This window comes from Myxine glutinosa, chromosome 7 (genome assembly GCF_964187855.1).
Source record: "Myxine glutinosa chromosome 7, kmMyxGlut1.1, whole genome shotgun sequence".
Taxonomy (NCBI): Eukaryota; Metazoa; Chordata; class Myxini; order Myxiniformes; family Myxinidae; genus Myxine; species Myxine glutinosa.
The window spans coordinates 49786694-49807814 of record NC_136267.1 but is presented as its reverse complement, the minus strand read 5'-3'; the positions used below and the strand labels follow the sequence as shown (position 1 = coordinate 49807814).

The 21121-nt window shown below is 46.0% G+C and overlaps 1 protein-coding gene across 1 annotated transcript in view; it reads right to left on the bottom strand.

Moving 5' to 3' along the window:
• LOC137430743 (NFX1-type zinc finger-containing protein 1-like) overlaps positions 1-21121 on the bottom strand; it is a 207167-nt gene that overhangs the window by 61627 nt on the left and 124419 nt on the right. The window contains exons 10-11 of the mRNA XM_068121518.2: positions 19582-19757; positions 808-944 (exon numbers count right to left, since the gene is read on the bottom strand). Of these exons, the coding sequence (XP_067977619.2) occupies positions 808-944; positions 19582-19757 (313 nt within the window). The remainder of the gene's footprint in view (positions 1-807; positions 945-19581; positions 19758-21121) is intronic.

The window sequence follows — 21121 nt, the reverse complement described above, 5'->3', positions numbered from 1 at the left end:
CACCACATCCCTATGTTCAGCTAGAAATGCAGAACATTTCGAGCAAATTCAGAGAAGCAAAAGTAAAATGTCTTGGAGGGGGCAGGGCTCTGGGGTGAGATGGTTCAAACTCCTTAAGACTCCACTCCCCCTCCCACCCGTTACATCTTCCCCGGTTTGACTGTTCACCTTGATCATCTGAGTGCTTGTCTCATGACGTTGTAACCTTAGATACTCATCACATATATTGTTGATTTTACCCATCAATTACAACTGTCATTGTCATTCATGTAATACTGCACCTGCATAAGCCAATCAATAACGCTTAGATGGTGCATGTTTTTTTAAATATTAAATACTATTGTCAGGCTTGGTTAAGAAACAGTTTCAGAAAAACGATTCCTAACAATTTCAATTTAACAAGCCAAAACCTGCCAAGTGCATTTGCAAAGAAAAAGAGTGTTCTGACCATTAAAAAATGGAAAAATTCTGAACATTTGAAATTGTAAAAATTCTGAACATTTGAAATTGGACCACTTATGTTATGCTACTAAGTCAGGAGTTCATTCTTGTTGTGTGCATTGGGAAAGTAAAACTACAGCGAACATCTTTTTTAAAATCTCTTGTCGCGAGCGCTGCATTAAAAATAACATATACAAAGTCGAGGATTGTAGACCAACTACAACATAGAACAGAATAGTGGAAAGCGGGGAAGCACACCAATAGCAGGGTCGTGGGACACTTATCTTCTCTCAATCATAGTTTGTTAAAAGCATTGCAGCTTTTAAGTGGTTAGGGGCACAAAAAGTCAACTATTTTAAATCTCACCTGTAAAGTCTCCACCTGTTCAAATAGCTCATCTGCCAGATGTTCCACACACTACCTTCTTCTAGCAGCGTCAGTGGCTTTGCCTTTTTTAGGGCCACACGTACCATCTCCGCCACCCTCGTGTTCTTTTCAAATTTCTACAAAATGAATGAAAAAACTGATTTCAACAGGTCAATGTATATGTATCCACATGTTATATTATGGAATACAAAGTGAAACAAACAAGAAAGATAAATCAGAGATTGCAGACCTTTGCCAGAATGTTTAGTGGTTTTTAAAGCTTTTGTGTTCAAACAAATATGGCGGCCGAACCACGTGACCAGACGTCATCATTATTTCCTCCTCCCCCAACCCCACCAATGTATCCATAGTGCTCAATAAATTTCATCTTCATCGGATGAAGTTTTGTACTTGTCGAATTATGACGTCATGATGGAGGAACCTTTGACATCATCATTTACATATGTTATTCCCCGTGGAGTTCTTTACAATGAGCCATGTCTCAATTTTGTTTATGCAGCGCTTTGGGAGATGGAGGTGCAAAGTTTTTCGGTTTTTCCAAGATTGTGCCCGTACCACGTGACCTATGATGTCATAATTATCATTAAACAAATTCTACATGAGGTGCACCGATGGTGAAAATTTCCTGTCAATCGGACCAACGGTTGCAGAGAAAATCATATTTATTCTGTGCAGACAAAAAGAAAAAAAACCAGACAAAAAAATAAATATATCGTGCAAATAAATATCCCTAAAATACGTTGTTGGCCTATGATGACCTCAAAAAGAATTGGCGGTTGAATTCAGTGACCTGGTATGCAAATCCTATTCAAATTTCAAGTCAATCAGATGAAAATGGAGGATTTGAGAAACTTGGCCTCTATTGACCTTTTGGCCAATGTTGGCATCAAAAATACTTGGTGGTTGAATTTAGTGTCCAGATATGAAAATCCTCTTAAAATTTCAACTCGATCGGATGGAAATTGAGGATTTATAATTCAGGCCTATGTTGACCTTTTGGCCTATGTTGAACTCAAAAATAGTTGGGGATTGAATTCAGTGACCAAATGTGCAAATGCTCTTCAAATTTCAAGTTAATTGAATGAAAATTGAGGATTTTAGAAACTTGGCCTATTTTGACCTTTTGGCCTACGTTGACCTCAAACATACTTCGTGGTTGAATTCAGTAACCAGATATGCAAATCCACTTACTATTTCAAGTTAATCGGATAATAATTGAGGACTTTTGGAATTTGGCCTATGTTGGCCTTTTGGCCTATGCTGACCTTTTGGCCGATGCAGCCCTCAAACATACTTGGTGGTTGAATTCAGTGACCAAATATGCAAATTATCTTCAAATTTCAAGTCAATCGGATGAAAATTGAGGATTTTAGAAATTTGACAAAGTTGGTGACCTTTGGCCTATGTTGACCTATTGACCTTTTGATGCCAAAAACAATACGCTTCTTGCTTATGATCACTCCACCATTTGGTGAAGTTTGGTGAAGATCGATTGAAAATTGTGACCTGTAGGCGATTGACATGCAGACAGACAGAGATTAACACACAAGACCAACAACAACAACAACATGCATTTTAAGGCCATTTTCACTGCTAGAGCGGGGGTTAGCCTTGCGGTCCCCATGACAATCTTCTCCATTTTGCCCTATTTTCTGCATCTCTCCTTGTTAACCCCCTTGCCCGCATTTCTTCTTCCACCATCTTTAGCCAAGTCTTTCTCGGTCTTCCCTGGCCTTTACCTCCTTCTACATTCATTTCCATCACTCTTCTCAACCAGTCACTTTCATCCTTCCTCAACACATGACCAAACCATCTCAACCTGTTCCTCTTCACAGCATCAATCACAAGCTCTATTCCCATCAACTTTTGCAATTCATCATTTGTCTTCCTCTCTCTCAACAATACTCCGCACATCCACCTAACCATTCGCATTTCCACTCCTTCCAGCCTTCGTTGCTGCTCTACGTTCATTACCCATGTCTCGCTCCCATAAATCATAACACTTCTCACACATGCAGCATACACCTTTCCCTTCAGCTTCAACGACACTCCCCTCCTCATCAGCACGCCACTCAGTTCCCGAAACTTCTTCCATGCACATCTCACTCTTGCAAACGTTGCCGAGTCTGATCCACCTTCTCCATTCAGCATGTCTCCGAGGTAGCAAAATGTTTTCACACCTTCCAGCTTCACGCCGTCTCCAAGATCCAACACAACATTTCCTCCATCTGCAGGTCCCTCTGTGCACACCTTACATTTGAATGTAGCTGCCACACTGGTTAATGACCCTCTCAGACAATTACATTCTTGATGAAACCACTCACCGCACATTGTACATTGAATGGAGTTCACTCCGACACCCTTCCTGCACACAGCACACGGCCACTTCCCAGTTCTTTCTACCTCACCACACCATGCTTTACCACTTGCCATCACCTTTGTCTTTCCTATGTTCACCTTCAGACCTTTTGTCTCCATACATTCCTTCCACTTGTTCATCTTTTCCTTCAGTCCATCCATACTTTCCGCAATCAACACCAGATCATCTGCATACAACAACTCCCACGGTAAACCCTCCTTTACGTTCTGAGCCAGCACCTCCATCACAGCTACAAATAGTAGTGGACTTAGTACCGACCCCTGATGCACTCCCACCTTTTTCTTTTTTTCTTTTTCTTTTTTTTTTTTGTATACAAGATCGAGGCTCGTGAAAGAGCGAACATTAATCACACAGAAAGACAAACAGACACATAAAACAAATAACATCGGGAGCGGTAGACAAGATGGGGAGAGAGGGGGAAGGACACAAACACAACATTTGAGAGCAGGGCCCAAGAGACATGGAGACATCGAGAGATCTGTGGGAGGGAGAGGGCTTTGGGGGGGAGGCATGTGAAGGGGGGGTGGGGGTGGGAGAGGTATAAACATATGGACACTGCCAGGATTTCCAGGAAAGAAGTTGGAATTTCAAACAAGGTGGATCTGGGGTGAATTAGTGGGGGTAGAAAAGATCAAGGTTATGGATGGGGGAAGATAAGAGATGGTGGTGAACAGCTGTTTTAAAGACCTGGAGGGAGGAGAGGGATTGAAGGGAGTGTGGGAGTTTGTTCCACAGGCGGGAGAAAAGAGGAATGAAAGAGTGAAGGTGAGCAGAGAGCCGAGATTTCGGCAGTTTAACCATCAGAGGGTTGCTGGCAGATCTTGTGCGACCTGTAGGAATATTTGGGGGACAGAGCACAGAGAGAGCTGGGGGAGCAAGGCCGGAGAGGAGTCGGTAGAAGACAGAAAGACCACCTACCTGCCTGCGGTGAGTGAGTGAAAGGCCCTCAGAGACAGCTTCATCGCGGGAGATTCCAATGATTTTGAAAGCTTTGGATTCAACAGCGTGAAGCCGAGCCAGGTGTGAGGCAGGAGCACCAGCCCATAGGGGAGAACAGTATTCCATTGAGCTGCGAATGAAAGCCTTGTATGTGGTGAGGAGCTCAGCTCAGGTGTGCCGAGGAAGGACTTCGCACGACGGAGGATGCCCAGTCGGCAACTGGCTTTGGAGGCCAGCTTGGAAATGTGGTTTTCCCAAGAAAGATCATGGCAGATAGTGAGACCCAAAAGCTTGAGCGACAGAACTTCTTGGAGAGGATTGTTGAGAAAGTAGATGGGAGGGTTGTCCAGTCGATCTTTTCGGAGAGACATAGTAAGAGAGTGAGATTTGTCAGGATTGAAAGACATGTTCCACTTGTTTGACCAGTCTGTGATTTTGTCCAGGTCTCCAGAGAGTGAGGAGGCTGCAGCCTGCCGATCTGAGGAAAGAGGAATGGAGCGGCAGAGAGTGGAGTCATCAGCAAAGAGATAGAGAGGATTTTCCAGAGAGTCGGAGAGATCATTGATAAAGACCAGAAAAAGCACAGGGCCCAGCACACTTCCTTGGGGAACTCCAGCCTGAACAGGTAGGGGAGATGAGAGAAATCCATTCAGGGCCACACGTTGACTACGACCAGAGAGGAAGTCCGCAAGCCATGCATGGAGATTTCCATGGATACCATAGGAGGAGAGGTTGGTGAGCAGAGCTGGGTGCCAGACCGTATCAAAGGCCCGTGATATGTCAAGGGAGACAGCTCTGATTTCCTGTTTGGCATTGAGGACCTCCATCCATTGCTGAGACAGCAGAAGCAGCATGTCCAGAGTAGAGTGACCTGGTCTGAAACCAAATTGATGATCAGAGATCAAGCCATTGGAGAAGAGGAAAGATTTCATATCCGAAGCAATGATGGATTCCATGACTTTGCTGCTAAATGGGAGCAGGCTGATTGGTCTGTAGTTGCAAGGATCTGTTTTTGCACCTTTTTTGTGTAAAGCGGTAATGTTAGCTGATTTCCAGGATGCTGGCAGATGACCTTGAGCAAAAGATAGGGTGAAAAGAACAGAGAGAGGGTGAGATAGAGCGGCAGAGCAGGATTTTAGGACCCGTGGGCTGATGCCGTCTGGTCCAGTTGCAGAATCAGAGTCGAGGTTTGACAAAAACTCCTCCACCTTGTCAGGAGAGAAGGACACAGAGTCCAGGAGCAGTTGGGTTCGACTGGGAAAGGTGAGAACAGAGAGAGATGGGTTTGGGACTAAGGATTTTGAGGCGAACACAGAGTTGAGGCATTCGGCTTTGTCACGTGCGATGTCAACTGTGTGGCCATTTGAGGTAAGGGAGGGGATGGAGGGGGAACAAACACCAGAAACGGATTTGACCAGCCGCCACCAGGATTTGGAGGAAGGAGACAGGTTTGAGAGTTCATTCTTGAGTGAGGAGAGATAGTGCTTCCTGGCACTCCTGAGGGTAGACACACACTTGTTCCGAGCTTGGTGGAAGGAACTGAGATTGCCTTCAGTTGGATTAGCCTTCCAAGAGGCAAAGGCAAGTTGTTTCAGGGCAACTGCCTCACCACAAGATTCAGTGTACCATGGACGGGAGGAAGGGTAAGACAATTGAAGGCGAGATGGGATAAATCTGTGCATGAGAGAGATCAGTTTGCTTTGGAAGAATTCCCAGGAAGAATTGATGTCAGAGGAAGTGGAGATGGGAGACCAATCCAGACGATTGATGGCTGCTTGAAGACCGTCCCAGTCGGCCTGAGTGAAATGCCAGACTCGTCGACGCTGAGGAGGCTCTCTGAGAATGGCCAGAGAGATGTCCACTTTGACAAGCACATGATCAGAGGAACTGATTGGAGCAGAAGAAGAGCAGCAGACATTAGCAGGGAAGTTTGTCATAACCAGGTCTAGAAGAGAAGATACTCCATTGGCTGAGATCCGGATCAGGAAATTGACAGATTGTGTCAATCCCAGTGAGTCACAGAAGTCCTTTGCTGAGGTGCCATGACTGGTGAGAGAGGAACCCACGCCCAACCAGGTGGCATGATGACATTTGAAGTCACCACATATGAGGAAGAGAGAGTTGGGATGAGTGGATAGAAGTTGGTCCATGTTGTCAGACAGTGAAATGTAGATGGAGTCATCACTGTTTGGGGGACGGTACAGAACACATATGAACAAAAGGTGGGAGCGGAGAGGAAGCCGTAACCAGAGGTACTCCTGCGGGTGAGGAGGAAAGAGGGCAGTGCAAGGAGAGTGAGGAAGAGAGTTTTTGACAAAGATAGCCACCCCACCACCAGGCCGAGGCTCAGGTCTATCATACCGGAGGAGGGAGTAACCAGGAAGAGATATTAAGGAATCAGAGACATCTTGAAGGAGGAAAGTCTCTGTTAAGCAGATCAAGTCTGGATTGTCAGAAGCAACCTGTATGGAGAGATCAGTCAGGTTTGAGCGAAGGCCCCGGATGTTTGAGGTCCATACCGTTAATGAAGAGAGAGGGGGAGCATCGGGTACAGGACAGGGGAGGGGAGGAGTAGGGTAAGATGAAGGATGAGAGGGGGAGGTAGGGAGAGCAGTTGATAGTGTGTCAGATGTTGCAGAAGAGTTCCAAGAAAGGGAAGGATGAGGAGGATGAAAGGTTTGATGGTGAAGGGATGAGGCACAGTGAGGGGTTGTTTGAGGAGGGGCAGAGGAAAGTAGAAGGTTTGGGGGGGTGGAGGTATGAGATAGAAGGGAGACGAAGTGGGGAGGAGGCAGCTTGGAGGCGGAGGGGGGAGGAGGGAGAATTGGAGAGGAATGGTATGGGGGGAGAATTGAATGGGAGGGATTGGGGGGGAGTTTTGAAGGGGAGGAGTGAGGGGGGAGTTTAGGAGGGGAGGGGCAAGGGGGAAGTTTAGAAGTGGAGGGGAAAGGGGGGAGTTTAGGAGTGTAGGGGCAAGGGGGGGGATTTGGAGGGGAGGGGCAAGGGGGGAGTTTAGGAGGGGAAGGGCAAGGGGGGAGATCAGGAGTGGAGGGGCAAAGGGGGGGATTAGGAGGGGAGGGGCAAAGGGGGAGTTTAGGAGGGGAAGGGCAAGGGGGGAGTTCAGGAATGGAGGGGCAAGGGGGGAGTTTAAGAGTGGAGGGGCAAGGGGGTAGTTTAGGAGTGTAGGTGCAAGGGGGGGGATTTGGATGGGAGGGGCAAGAGGGGAGTTTAGAAAGTGGATGATTAATGAAAGACGAACATTGATAACAAATTGGGTTTGTTGTGATTTTCAAGTTAGCAATCCGATTCAGAACGATGGAGGAGGGATGGAATGAATGTGAATTTAGACCATGTAGTAAGGGAGACGTATAAGATATTGAATTTCTTTTTTTTGAAGTGGAATGAGTTGGAGAGGAAATTGAGAAAAGCCTTTTAAATAGGAAGAAAAACAGCGTGTTGTAATATACCACTGAATAAAACACAGAAGGGGAAAGGTTAAACATATTTAAATAATATTTAAACAGAACCGTGAACAATCTTATATGCACAAAAATACCAACGGGGGAGAGCCAAGAGGGACCACCACGAGTCACGTGAACAGGGCAAACGGTGGATGGCAAGGAGATTATGGGGGCGGGCGAACAGCACACCTGGACAGAAAATACAGGATGAGACAACAGTACACGTGGAGAAAATAAAATAAATGTTTTTGTTTTTTTGGGGGGTGGGGGGGTGGGGATTTAGAACGTTAGACAGAGTATTATGTTCGCATTGTTCGGGGTAGAAGGGAAAAAACCAAGAGCCAAGCAAAACACGCTTAAGTTAACAAAACACCGACGGGGGTACAACTACAAGGACACACACGAGGAGCAGAACACGATTAATTAATTACGAGTTACAGGAAATTCAAACCAAAACTAACTATAATCAAACAATATCGCATGGACGATAAAATAACGAGTTGAAATTTGACAATCTATCTGGGGAAATGGGGGAGAAACACGTGGTCGAAGAACGAACGAACGAATAAGAATGAATAAACGAATGAGCACAGAGAAGGTAATGTCTTTTTTTTTGGTTTTTTTGAGTTGAGATTTACATAAGGAAGTAGGCTTTGGGGTGGAAAGACTGGGAAAACAGAGAACGAAAGTTACTGGATCACAAACGACAGACCGCTGAGAGAAAAACAAAACCTCAAGGTTGTACAGTGTACACTGTACAAGGCCTCAAGACGTCACGAATTAACACGATTTTCGATACAGGTATGAAAGATTTGCACCGAAAATCTTTGCCGGGACAATATACGTACATAGACCATAAAATCAATACAGTTTTAACGAAAATACAAAATGGGAACAATTACTTAACTTCGATTTCGATGGACCTTCACCTCAAACTCACCACTGTTCCGGTCCTTCGTCCTCACAGCGGTGCGCGCTCTTTTGTACATTGCCATCACTACTCTGATCAACCATTCCTCCACTCCTAACTTCCTCAATGCCCATGTCAATACTCCGCGTGGAACCCGATCGAATGCTTTCTCCAGATCAACAAACCCAAGAACAACTTCTTCCTCTTCTCCATGTACTTCTCCTGCAACTGCCTCACAATAAAGAGCGCGTCTGTCGTTCCTCTTCCTGGCATAAATCCAAACTGCATTTCGTCGATCTTCACCTTCTTTCTTCCTTATCCTCCTCTCCAACACCCTTTCCAATACCTTAATTCCATGCTCCAATATCTTTATCGCTGCTCCGTATGAGCCACACTCCAGAGGGTCACCTTTCCCCTTGTATAGAGGGACGAGGGTACTCATTTCCCAATCCACTGAAATGCGGCCTTCTTTCACCACCAGATTACAGATCTCTGTCATTCTCTTCACACCCCAACTTCCTGCTGCCTTCAACATATCTCCCACAACTCCCGTCGGCCCGCCCGCTTTTCTACTCTTCATTGCTTTTGTCGGCTTCCGCTTCCGGTCCCTCGAGCGACGGGGCTTGCTTCGATATCTCCACGGCATCAAAGTTTGAGTGTTTTCCCGTTCGTTTCTTTGTCAAATTTCCGTTTCGTATTTTGTTGTGTATTGTGTGTTTCTATTTGGTTTTGGTTTTGTAGTTGTTGCAAATTTGTGTGTAATTCGTCGTTTCTTTGTTCGCGCCTCGTGCGGCCTGGTGTCTCGTGCGGCCCCCTCGTCTCGACTTGTGCCCTGCCCCCTATATCTCGTTTGTTCTTTCACCTCTGCTCCTGCTTTCTCAAATCCACGTTCTCACTTAGAGACTTTTCCCAGATTGTTTTCATGGTTTTGTTTAAATATATATTTAAATATGTTTAAACCGCAGCCGTGATGCTGACGCCCCCCCCCCCACCTCCCACCCCCCCCCCCCCCCCCCCCCCCCCCCCAGAATTTCCATGTTTTAAACATTTCCCAGTGTGTACCCTGGATAAGAATAGGTACGCCGTATCCCTGCGTGTCGTAAGAGGCGACTAAGAGGGTTGGCGTCAGGAAGGGCATCCGGCCATAAAAAACATTGCCTCAAAAAGAGAACCATGACAATTACAACTACATGTGGGCAGGGTACAGCCCGAAGTGGAGATCGGTTTCAGAGGTTTGGGACAGGGAATGTAGGGACAATGACAGGGAGATCAGGAGAAGTGGTGGAAGTATTGGTCAGAAGAAGAGTGGACATATGTTGTGTGCAAGAGATGAGATGGAAGGGAAGTGGTGTGAGAATGGTGAAGGGTAGGCAGGGACAGAAATACAAGTTTGTGTGGCAAGGGTGCCCGGAGGGCGTGAATGGTGTTGGTGTCCTGTTTTCTGAGGAGTTTGTAGACAGTGTGGTGAGTGTGACTAGAGTGAGTGAAAGGTTGATGGTGAAAATGATGATTGGAAAGCTCTTGGTGAACGTCATCTCGGGATATGCTCCGCAGGTTGGTCGAAGCGATGAAGAGAAAGACAAGTTCTGGTGTGCGATAGAGAAGCTGATGGAAAACGTGAAAGATGAGGAAGTTGTTGTGGTAGGAGGAGACCTAAATGGACATGTGGGAAGGAGTATGGATGGTTTTGATGGAGTTCATGGGGGGCGGGGGGGGTTTGTGTATACTGAATCGAGGCTCGTGAAAGAGCTAACATTTATTTCACAAACAAATCAACCAGACAAACAAAATATACAAAAAGAGGGAGCGGAGGACAAGATGGGGAGAGAAGGGGAAGCACACAACCACAACATTTGAGAGCAGGGAGAAGTGTGGGAGGGAGAGGGCTTGGGTGGAGGAGGCGTGGGAAGGGGAGGGGGGGGGGGGGGGAGAGGTATAAAACACAAGGGGACCGAAATTAGCAGGGGTAGAAAAGATCAAGGTTTTGGATGGGGGAGGATAAGAGATGGTGGTGAACAGCTGTTTTAAAGACCTGGAGGGTGGAGTGGGATTGAAGAGAGTGAGGGAGTTTGTTCCAGAGGTGGGAGAAAAGAGGAATGAAGGAGTGAAGGTGAGCAGAGTGTCTTGATTTTGGCAGTTTAACCATAAGAGGGTTGCAGGAAGATCTTGTGCGACCTGTAGGAATATTTGGGGGACAGAGCCCAGAGAGGGCTGGGGGGGCAAGGCCAGAGAGGAGTCGGTAGAAGACGGAAAGACCACCAACCTGCCTGCGGTGAGTGAGTGAAAGGCCCTTGGAGTAAGCTTCATCGCGGGAGATTCCAATGATTCTGAACGCTTTGGTTTCAACAGCGTGAAGACGGGCTAGGTGTGAGGCAGGAGCACCAGACCAGAGGGGAGAGCAGTATTCCATAGAGCTGCGGATGAAAGCCTTGTATGTGGTGAGGAGCTCAGGTGTGCCAAGGAAGGACTTCGCACGACGGAGGATGCCCAGTCGGCGACTGGCTTTGGAGGCCAGCTTGGAAATGTGGTTTTCCCAGGAAAGATCATGGCAAATAGTGAGACCCAAAAGCTTGAGTGACAGAACTTCTTGGAGAGGATTATTCAGAAAGTGGATGGGAGGGTTTTCCAGTCGGTCTTTTCGGAGAGACATCGTAAGAGTGTGAGATTTATCAGGATTGAAAGACATGTTCCATTTGTTTGCCCAGTCTGTGATTTTGTCCAGGTCTGCAGAGAGTGAGGAGGCTGCAGACTGCCGATCTGAGGGATGAGGAATGGAGCGACAGAGAGTAGAGTCGTCAGCGAAGAGATAGAGAGGATTTTCAAGAGAGTCAGAGAGATCATTGATGAAGACCAGAAAAAGCACAGGGCCCAGAACACTACCTTGGGGAATTCCAGCCTGAACAGGAAGAGGAGATGAGAGAAACCCATTCAGGGCCACACGTTGACTACGACCAGAGAGGAAGTCCGCCAGCCATGCATGGAGATTTCCATGGATACCAAAGGAGGAGAGTTTGGTGAGCAGAGCAGGGTGACAGACCGTATCGAAGGCACGTGAAATGTCAAGGGAGACAGCTCTAATTTCCTGTTTGGCGTTGAGGACCTCCATCCATTGTTGAGAAAGCAGAAGCAGCATGTCCAGAGTAGAGTGACCAGGTCTGAAACCAAATTGATGATCAGAGATCAAGCCATTGGAGAAGAGGAATGATTTCCTATGCGAAGCAATGATGGATTCCATGACTTTGCTGATAATTGGGAGAAGGCTGATTGGTCTGTAGTTGCTAGGATCTGTTTTTGCACCTTTTTTGTGCAAAGCGGTGATGTTGGCTGATTTCCAAGCAGATGGCAGTTGACCTTGAGCAAAATAGAGGGTGAAGAGAACAGAGGGAGTGAAAGAGCGGAAGAACAGGATTTTAGGACCCGCGGGCTGATGCTGTCAGGTCCAGTTGCAGAATCAGAGTCGAGGGTTGACAGAAACTTTTCCACCTTGTCAGGAGGAAAGGACACGGAGTCCAGGAGCAGCTGGGTACGACTGGGTACGGTGGGTACAGAGAGGGATGGGTTTGGGACACAAGATTTAGAGGCAAACACAGAGTTGAGGCATTCAGCTTTTTCACGTGCGGAGTCAGCTGTGTAGCCGTTTGAGGTAAGGGAGGGGATGGAGGGGGAACAAACACCAGAAACAGATTTGACCAGACGCCACCAGGATTTGGAAGAGGGAGACAGATAAGAGAGTTCGGTCTTGAGAACGGAGATATATTGTTTCCTGGCTCTCTTGAGGGTGGACACACACTTGTTTCGGGCTTTGTGAAAGGAAATGAGATTTCCTTCTGTTGGATTTGCTTTCCAGTAGACGAAGGCAAGTTGTTTCTGGGCAACAGCCTCACCACAAGATTCCGTGTACCATGGACGGGAGGAAGGGTATGACAACTGAAGACGAGATGGGATAAATCTGTGCATGAGAGAGAGCAATTTACTTTGGAAGAATTCCCAGGATGAGTTGATGTCAGAGGTGGTAGAGATGGGAGACCAGTCCAGATGATTGATGGCTGCTTGAAGACCGTGCCAGTTGGCCTGAGTGAAATGCCAGACTCGTCGACGCTGAGCAGGCTCCCTGAGAATGGTCAGAGAGATGTCCACTTTAACAAGCACATGATCAGATGAGCCGATTGGAGCAGAAGAAGAGCAGCAGACATTTTCAGGGAAGTTAGTCATCACCATGTCCAGAAGAGAAGATGCTCCGTTGACTGAGATCCGGGTCGGGAAATTGACAGATTGTGTCAGTCCCAGTGAGTCGCAGAAGTCCTTTGCTGTGGAGCCATGGCTGGTCAGAGAGGTACCCACACCCAGCCAACTGGCATGGTGACAATTGAAATCACCACATATGAGGAAGAGAGAGTTGGGATGAGTCGATAGAAGTTGGTCCATATTATCAGACAGCGAGATGTAGATGGAGTCATCACTGTTTGGTGGACGGTACAACACACATATGAACAAGAGGTGGGAGCGAAGGGGAGCCGTTGCCAGAGGTATTCCTGGGGGTGAGGTGGAAAGAGTGCAGTGCAGGGCGAGTGAGGAGGAGAGTTTTTGATAAAGATAGCAACCCCACCTCCAGAACGAGGCTCAGGTCTATCATACCGGAGGAGGGAGTAAACCGGGAGAGATACGAAGGAATCAGAGACATCATGAAGGAGGAAAGTTTCTGTTAAGCAGATCACGTCTGGTTTGTCAGAAGCAACCTGTATGGAGAGATCAGTTAAGTTTGAACGAAGGCCCCGGATGCTTGAGGTCCATACCGTTAATGAAGAGGAAGGGGGAGCATCGGATACAGAACAGGGGGGAGGAGGGGTAGGGTAAGATGTGGAAGAGGTGGAAGAGGTGGAAGAGGTAGGGAGAGCTGTTGAAGGTGTGTCAGAGATTTCAGAATAGCTCGGAGAAAGGGAAGGATGGGGCGGACAAAAGGTTTGATGGTGATTGGGTGAGGCACAATGAGGTGTTATTTGAGGAGGTGGAAGAGCGAGGAAGAAGGTTGGGGGAGATTGAGGTGAGAGTTGGAAGGGGGAAAAAGCGGGGAGGACGCTTTGAGGAGGGGGAGTGAGAGGGAGAAATTGAGAAGAAATGAGGGTGGGGAGATTTGAAGGGAAGGGGCGAGGGGGGGGGGGGGTTTAGGAGGGAAGGGACAAGGGAAGGGATTTGAAAGGGATGGGATATGGGGGAGATTTGGAGCGGAGGGTGAGGGGGGAGTCTAGGAGGGGAGGGGCGAGGGGGAGTCTTGGAGGGGAGGGGTGTGTGGGGAGTTTAAGAGGGAAGGGGCAAGGGGGGAGATTTGAAAGGGATGGGTGATGGGGATGATTTGGAGAGGAGGGGCAAGGGGGAAGATTTGAAAGGGATGGGTGATGGGCAAGATTTGGAGGGGAGGGGTGATGGGGAAGATTTGGAGGGGAGGGGTTATGGGGAAGATTTGGAGGGGAGGGGTGAGATTGGATTTTAGAAAGTGTACGATTAATGGGAAACAAACATTTATTGCAAAATGAGTTTCTTGTGACCTTCGAGTCAAAAATATGTTTAAGGACGCTGGAGGGAGGATGGAGTGCAGGAGAGTTTAGGGAATGTAGAAAAGAGGCACTGTAAGAGATGGAATTTTTTTTTGGGATGAATAGATTTGGTGAGCAAGACGAAAGCAACCTTTTAAAGAAGAAGAAGAAAAAGGTGTTATAATATACGACAGAATACAGAACTTGAGGGGTCGTGGTCGACGTGGTCGAAGAACGAACGAACGAATCAACGAATGAGAACAACGAATAAGAACAGAGAAGGAAATGTTTTTTTGGGTTTTATGTTGTTTTTTTTTAGTTGAGATTTTAAACAAGTAAGTAGGCTATGGGGTGAAAAGACTGGGAAAAACAGAACACGAAAGTTATTGGAGCACAAACGACGGACCGCTGAGAGAAAAACAAAGCCTCAAGGTTGGACACTGTACAAGGCCTCAAAAGACACGACACGAAATAACACGATTTTCTATACAGGTATGAAAGATTTGCACCGAAAATCTTCCTCGGGACACACTATACGTACACACACCATAAAATAAATACAGTTATAACGAAAATACAAATGGGAACAATTACTTAACTTCGATTTCGATGGAGAGCGTGGACAGCTGCGAATAAACGAAACCTCGCCGGCAAGACCGGAAGCGGAAACTCTCTTTCGCTATCTGCTTTGCAATCCTGAATACCGCTCTCTGACCCTCTTCTGAATCCAAGCTTTCTCCGAACATTTTCCTACATGCCTCCTGCGCCTTTGCTACCTCTTTCTTTGCAGCCTTCTTGGCTACCTTATAACTTTCATGCTCTGCTTTTTCTGCTCCCATACCCTTCGCCTTCTGCCACTCCTTGAACTTCTTCCTCTTCTCGTCAATCCTCTTTCCAACTTCCTCATCCCACCACCATGTTTCCGAGTGCCTCGGTGGTCCTTTTGTCCATCCACATGCCTCACCAACGGCTCCCAACAGACTATCTTTCATTGACATCCAACCACGTTCAAGCTCAACCACATCATCCTCAACCCTACTCAGCCTCTCTTTTAATGCCTCCCTTACTGACACCTCTTTCAACCTCCACACCTTCATTCTCGGTTGGTACTTCACCCGCCGAGCTCTCCTCGCACCTTTCACCCTTATGTCGCAGACAACCAAGTGGTGCTGTGAAACAGCCTCCTCCCCCGGGATCACCTTTGTGTCCCGGAGGTGCCCCCTATCTCGCCTACGCACCATCAGGTAGTCAACGGTTGTCGTCGACCCACCTGACGTGTATGTAACAAGCTTATTATCCTCTTTCTGGAACTGAGTTTTACAAATCAACAAATCAGCTCCATCAGCAAACTCCAAAATCCTTTCACCTTCTCCATTTCTCACACCATATCCGTAACCCCCATGAACTCCCTCAAAACCGTCCATACTCCTTCCCACATGTCCATTTAGGTCTCCTCCTACCACAACAACTTCCTCATCTTTCACGTTTTCCATCAGCTTCTCTATCGCACACCAGAACTTGTCCTTCTCTTCATCGCTCCGACCAACCTGCGGAGCATATCCCGAGATGACGTTCACCAAGAGCTTTCCAATCATAATTTTCACCATCATCAACCTATCACTCACTCTAGTCACACTCACCACACTGTCTACAAACTCCTCAGAAAACAGGACACCAACACCATTCACGCCCACCGGGCACCCTTGCCACACAAACTTGTATTTCTGTCCCTGCCTACCCTTCACCATTCTCACACCACTTCCCTTCCATCTCATCTCTTGCACACAACATATGTCCACTCTTCTCCTGACCAATACTTCCACCACTTCTCCTGATCTCCCTGTCATTGTCCCTACATTCCATGTCCCAAACCTCAGAAACCGATCTCCACTTCGGGCTGTACCCTGCCCATATGTAGTTGTAATTGTCATGGTTCTCTTTTTGAGGCAATGTTTTTTGGCCGGATGCCCTTCCTGACGCCAACCCTCTTAGTCACCTCTCACGACACGCAGGGATATGGTGTACCTATTCTAACCAGGGTACACACCGGGATGCTGGAGTGGCAGAGTGAGGATAATAATTTCTCTGTTTTTAAGTGTGTTTTTGTATTTGTAGGTGGTCTTGGGGGGTTGGGAGGGGGGAATGTGGGAAGGGATGTGGGGAGGACCAAACTCCATGTAAATGTATATTGTGCCGTGCCACTCCAGGTGGGAGAGGGTATGAGAAAACCCCCACCTTTCACAGGACGACATTCTTGGCCCCACGTTTTCCAGTGCAGTGAGGTGACGTGTTTGAATCACCCAGTGCAAGGCATTTTGAAGAGGTATTTTGAACTTAACATTTGAATAAGGATTATAAAATAACCACACCTCCTCCTTCTCCTGGCTGCTCCTGTCAGGAGTAGGTGCTTCTCTAGTCTTTCAACTCTACAATGCCTTCAAAAAGTATTCACAACCTTTGACTTTTTCACATTTCGTTGTGTTGCAGCCTGAATTCAAAATGTATTAAATTGAGATTGAGAAATTGAGAAAATGGATTAAATAATTCCACATGTGGCAAAATGGAATTTTTCTTTTTTACAATTTTTTTTACAAAATAATAAAAAATGAAATACAGAAATATCTAATTTACACAAATATTCAGCCCCCTCAGTCAATATTTCATAGAAGTGCTTTTGGCAGCGATTACAGCTGCGAGTCTTCTTGAGTATGTCTGTATCAGCTTTACACATCTGGATTTGGAGAGTTTCTCCCATTCTTCCTTGCAGATTTTCTCAAGCTCTGTCAAGTTGGATGGGGAGTGTTGATGAACAGCAATCTTGAAGTCTTTCCACAGATTATTAATCAATGGGCTTCAAGTCTGGGCTTTGGCTGGGCCTCTCAAGGACTTTCATATTCTTGTTCTAAAGACATTCCAGTATTGCTTTGGCTCTACGCTTGGGGTCATTATCCTGTTTGAACGAAAATCTTCTCGTAGTCAAGGTCTTTTGAACTCTGAAGCAGTTTCTCCTCGAGGGTATTCCTGTATTTAATTCCATTCATTGCTCCCTCGATCCTTACAAGTCTCCCAGTCCCTGCCACTGAAAAGCATCCCCATAGCATGATGCTGCCACCACCACGCTTCACGGTAGGGATGGTGTTAGATGGGCGATGAGTTGTGCTCGGTTTCCGCCAAAACTAGTGCTTTGCATGCAGGCGAAAGAGTTCAGTTTTCGTCTCATCAGACCCCAGAATCTTTTGCCTCATGATCGGAGTCTTGCATGTGCATTTTTGCAAACCCCAAGAGTGTTGTCATGTGCCTTTTTCTCAGGAGTGGATTTTGTCTGGGCACTCCCCCAAAAAGCCTAGACTTGTGAAGTACTGCCATGTCGTCCTTTTAATCACTTCTTTCTGTCGTTCTATATTCTTTCCATTTCCTAATGATGGAGCTCACTGTGCTCTTGGGAACTTTCAACACTCTATAAATTGTTTTCTACCCTTCCCCAGATATATGCCTCCTCACAATTCTATCTTGGAGTTCTCCAGACAGTTCCTTGGACTTCATGGTAGAGTTTCTGCTCTGACATGCATTGTCAACTGTGGGACCTTGTATAGAAAGGTGTGTTTCTTTCTAAATCATGTTGAATCAATTGCATTTGGCCACAGGTGGACTCCAATCAAGTTGTCGAGACATCTCAAGAATGATTAAAGGAAATTGGATGCACCTTAGCTCAATTTGGAGTGTCATAGCAAAGGGGTTGAATACTTATCAACTTGACCTCCCTGTCATTGAGGACACAGCTTTTCATTTTTTATTAATTTGTAAAATATTCAAAAAATATTTACACTTTCACAATATGGGGTATCATCAGGTGTACATCGGCAACAAAAAAAAAATCTCAATGTAATCCACTCTGGCTGTAAAACAACAAAATGTGAGTCAAGGAGTGTGAATACTTTCTGAAGGTACTGTATATCAGCAGAGCGATGCTGCTGCTGTCTGCCTGCCAATGGGATGGGGGTACTGTGCGACACGATGGAGGATCATTTGCAAGAAGGAAAAGAAGATGCACCAGAGCATTGGAGAGTAGTTTATGTATACAAGGGAAAAAACTGGCCCCAAGACCCTACATTAGGCTCCAGCCTTCACCGAGATAGAAGAGAGGGTTAACATTGATAGCAATGGGTATGAGCAGAGAAAGTCAGAAATCCAGGAATGAAGATGTCCTTGTCAGAGTCAGTGCACTTGGGCTGAGAGAATTGGTAGGATATACACAGACAGGATGGGTTAAACTAGTGCATAAGAAAGAGTGGGCTTTTTAAAAATCATTCCCAGGTAGAATCAATGTCAGATGTTGTGGAGTCCAAACATTTTGAGAGAGGGCAGGTTGCAGTGCTTGCAAGTCGGCCTGTGCGATGCGCCATATTCTGCGTCATTTGAGGTTGCTCCTTTTCAAAAGGAAGATATATAAGGCTTTGACAAGAACATGGTCAGAAGAGTGAAGAGAGGCTAATAGAGATGTATGGAGAGTAATCATCACTGGCTGTACGGTATACCATACAGGTGGTTTCAGAGGTACATGCAGCCAGTGGTATTCCATAGAGTCATGGGGGTTAGTTTAAAAAAACAAAAAAAAAAACAGACAATGAGGAAAGGAGTTATTGATATGGATAGCATCATCACATCTGTAATGAGACAGAGCTGTCAAAATGCAAGAGAGAATAACTAGGAGGAAAAACAGACGAATGGGTGACATCCTGTGAGGAGAACATTTCTGTTAAACATATACAGAGCTGCGATTTTCACCCGATGTCCTTACGATCTTCTTCAGAGATGACTTACAATTTCCGCTCTACCTCCACCAAATTTTTCATAGGTGCTGTGAGTACCCAGGGTCAGGTCAAGGGCATAAATAAACGGGGGAGGGGAGAGAGGGAGACGACGTGCCAATGCTCCCGAATGCAGTGGATGTTTCTGCTCAACAAAATTGAAGTTCCCAATTATGTGTCTTCATATGACAGTGCCGTGTGTGTGTGTCTTCATATAGCCTGGTGTTGGCTTAGTGGTCAGGGTGCCGGCTTGGGATCCTGGGATCCTGGGTTCGAATCCAGGTCGATCGCTGAATTAACGCCAGGGGGGTGACTCAGCCTGTCATCCTTCCGAGGTCGGCAAATTGAGTACCAGCTTGCTGGGATGAATGGTGTGTACCCCGGTTTAGAATAGGTACACCGTATCCCTGCGCATCGTAAGAGCGTGACCAAGGGTTGGCGTCAGGAAGGGCATCCGGCCATAAAAACATTGCCTCAAACAGGGAACCATGATTGTCATATTGTCATGGAGCCCGCAAGGCTAACCCCCGCTCTTGCGGGGAAAAATGGCCTTAAAACGATCATTCATATATTTATATATGACATAGGCTATGACTGTTACTGCTTTAGCACCATAAATGACAACACAAACAAAAATACGACATTTGTAGACAATATGATATAAGCTGGAGGTGAGGGAATTCTGTGCAGTTAATATATATTTTTAACCTCTCTTCCTCCTTACCACTTGTTGATAACAAGTACCCAATATTTCTGAAAAATCTTGCAGCTTGGCAATGCTGTCCTCAAAATGATCTGCCATTTCTTCATTTTGCAGCACCTCTTCTTCATCAAACACTTGCACAGTCTCGTTGTGGAGATCAGGAAAGCTTCTTGGCATCTCCAGCAAGGGGATCACTGCTGATTATACAAACAAAGTTGTTCAGTGCACCTAAGCTATATATCAAAAAATACATTATACTTTGTTTGTAAAACATGTTTTGATTGATACATGAGAACAATATTTTGCCCAATCTCCACATTAGCAAATATTGCCATCAGCTCCACCCCACGCACCCCCCCCCCCCCCCCCCCACTCTAAAAAGGTCCACATTCCCACAGTATCGTAGAAATCTGAGGCAAACATCATTACAATATCAACACATGCTGCATTTTAATAACAGAAGCTTGGATAAGGATTGTACAGTACTATAATCACCAATTCCTGGTGCACAAATCAACAAAAATGACACCTGTGCATCTTTTGATATTTTTCCATCTCAATTCCAGGCTGAAAGGATAGTCTAGAGCAGGGGTCGGCAACCTTTTTGACATGAAGTGCCAGTTTGAAATGTTCTTGTTCATTAGTATGCCATATCAACATTAAGTAAGGTTAACATTAAGTTTAATTTTGACACCACATCAAAAAAATATTTCCAACAGACTTGGAATTTTATTCCATCCATATCGGCTACATGCATAGCAACAACATTTTAAAGAAACATTTACCGAACATCTACCGAACCTGAACCGCTTCAATGCAATTCCTGTGGGAAATGTGAGCGGGAGGCCGTACCGTCAATCAAACTAAACAAGCATTCTGAGTATTGCGCTGCAATACATGTCCCCTACCGGCATTGGGTAGCACTGTCATAGAAGACAGCATTATGACTCACCGCACTCCAAATTATAGTCCGGAAAACTGTTGGGGAAATTCCCAAAGTTCAAAGTGCCATAACTTTGTCAAAAATGATCGAAACGTCGTGATGTTGGAACTTGATCTGTAACTTGTCATGACGAAACCATGTACCAAGTTTGAAATCATTAGCATTAAGAGTTTAGAAAAAAAAGTCCGGAAAGCTGTTCTTTGCGTGACGGACTGACGGATCGACAGACTGACAGACGGAGGGACAGAGTGCAAACCTATAGTCCCCTATGGTGTACACCGGTAGGGGACTAATAAGACAGGCCGTGTGTTACGAGAAAAACTACTACCCCCATTTTCCTTACTACCACCCCATAAAAAAACTCAAAATAATGACGAGATCAATATTAAAACGCAGAAGGCAGCCTGAATGATAACAAAGAGTGGAGATGCAACCGCTGACCACCGGATGGTAAGAGCACAGCCGCTCTTACAGCACCTCAGGTTGCCGCGAACGGCATATCGGAAGGCACCAAGCCTGCATCTCCTGTTTTATATCTGCGATTATTATACAATTCAGAATAATGATGATTAATAATATTAAAACTCAGAAACCAGTCCAAATAATAATAATGAGTGG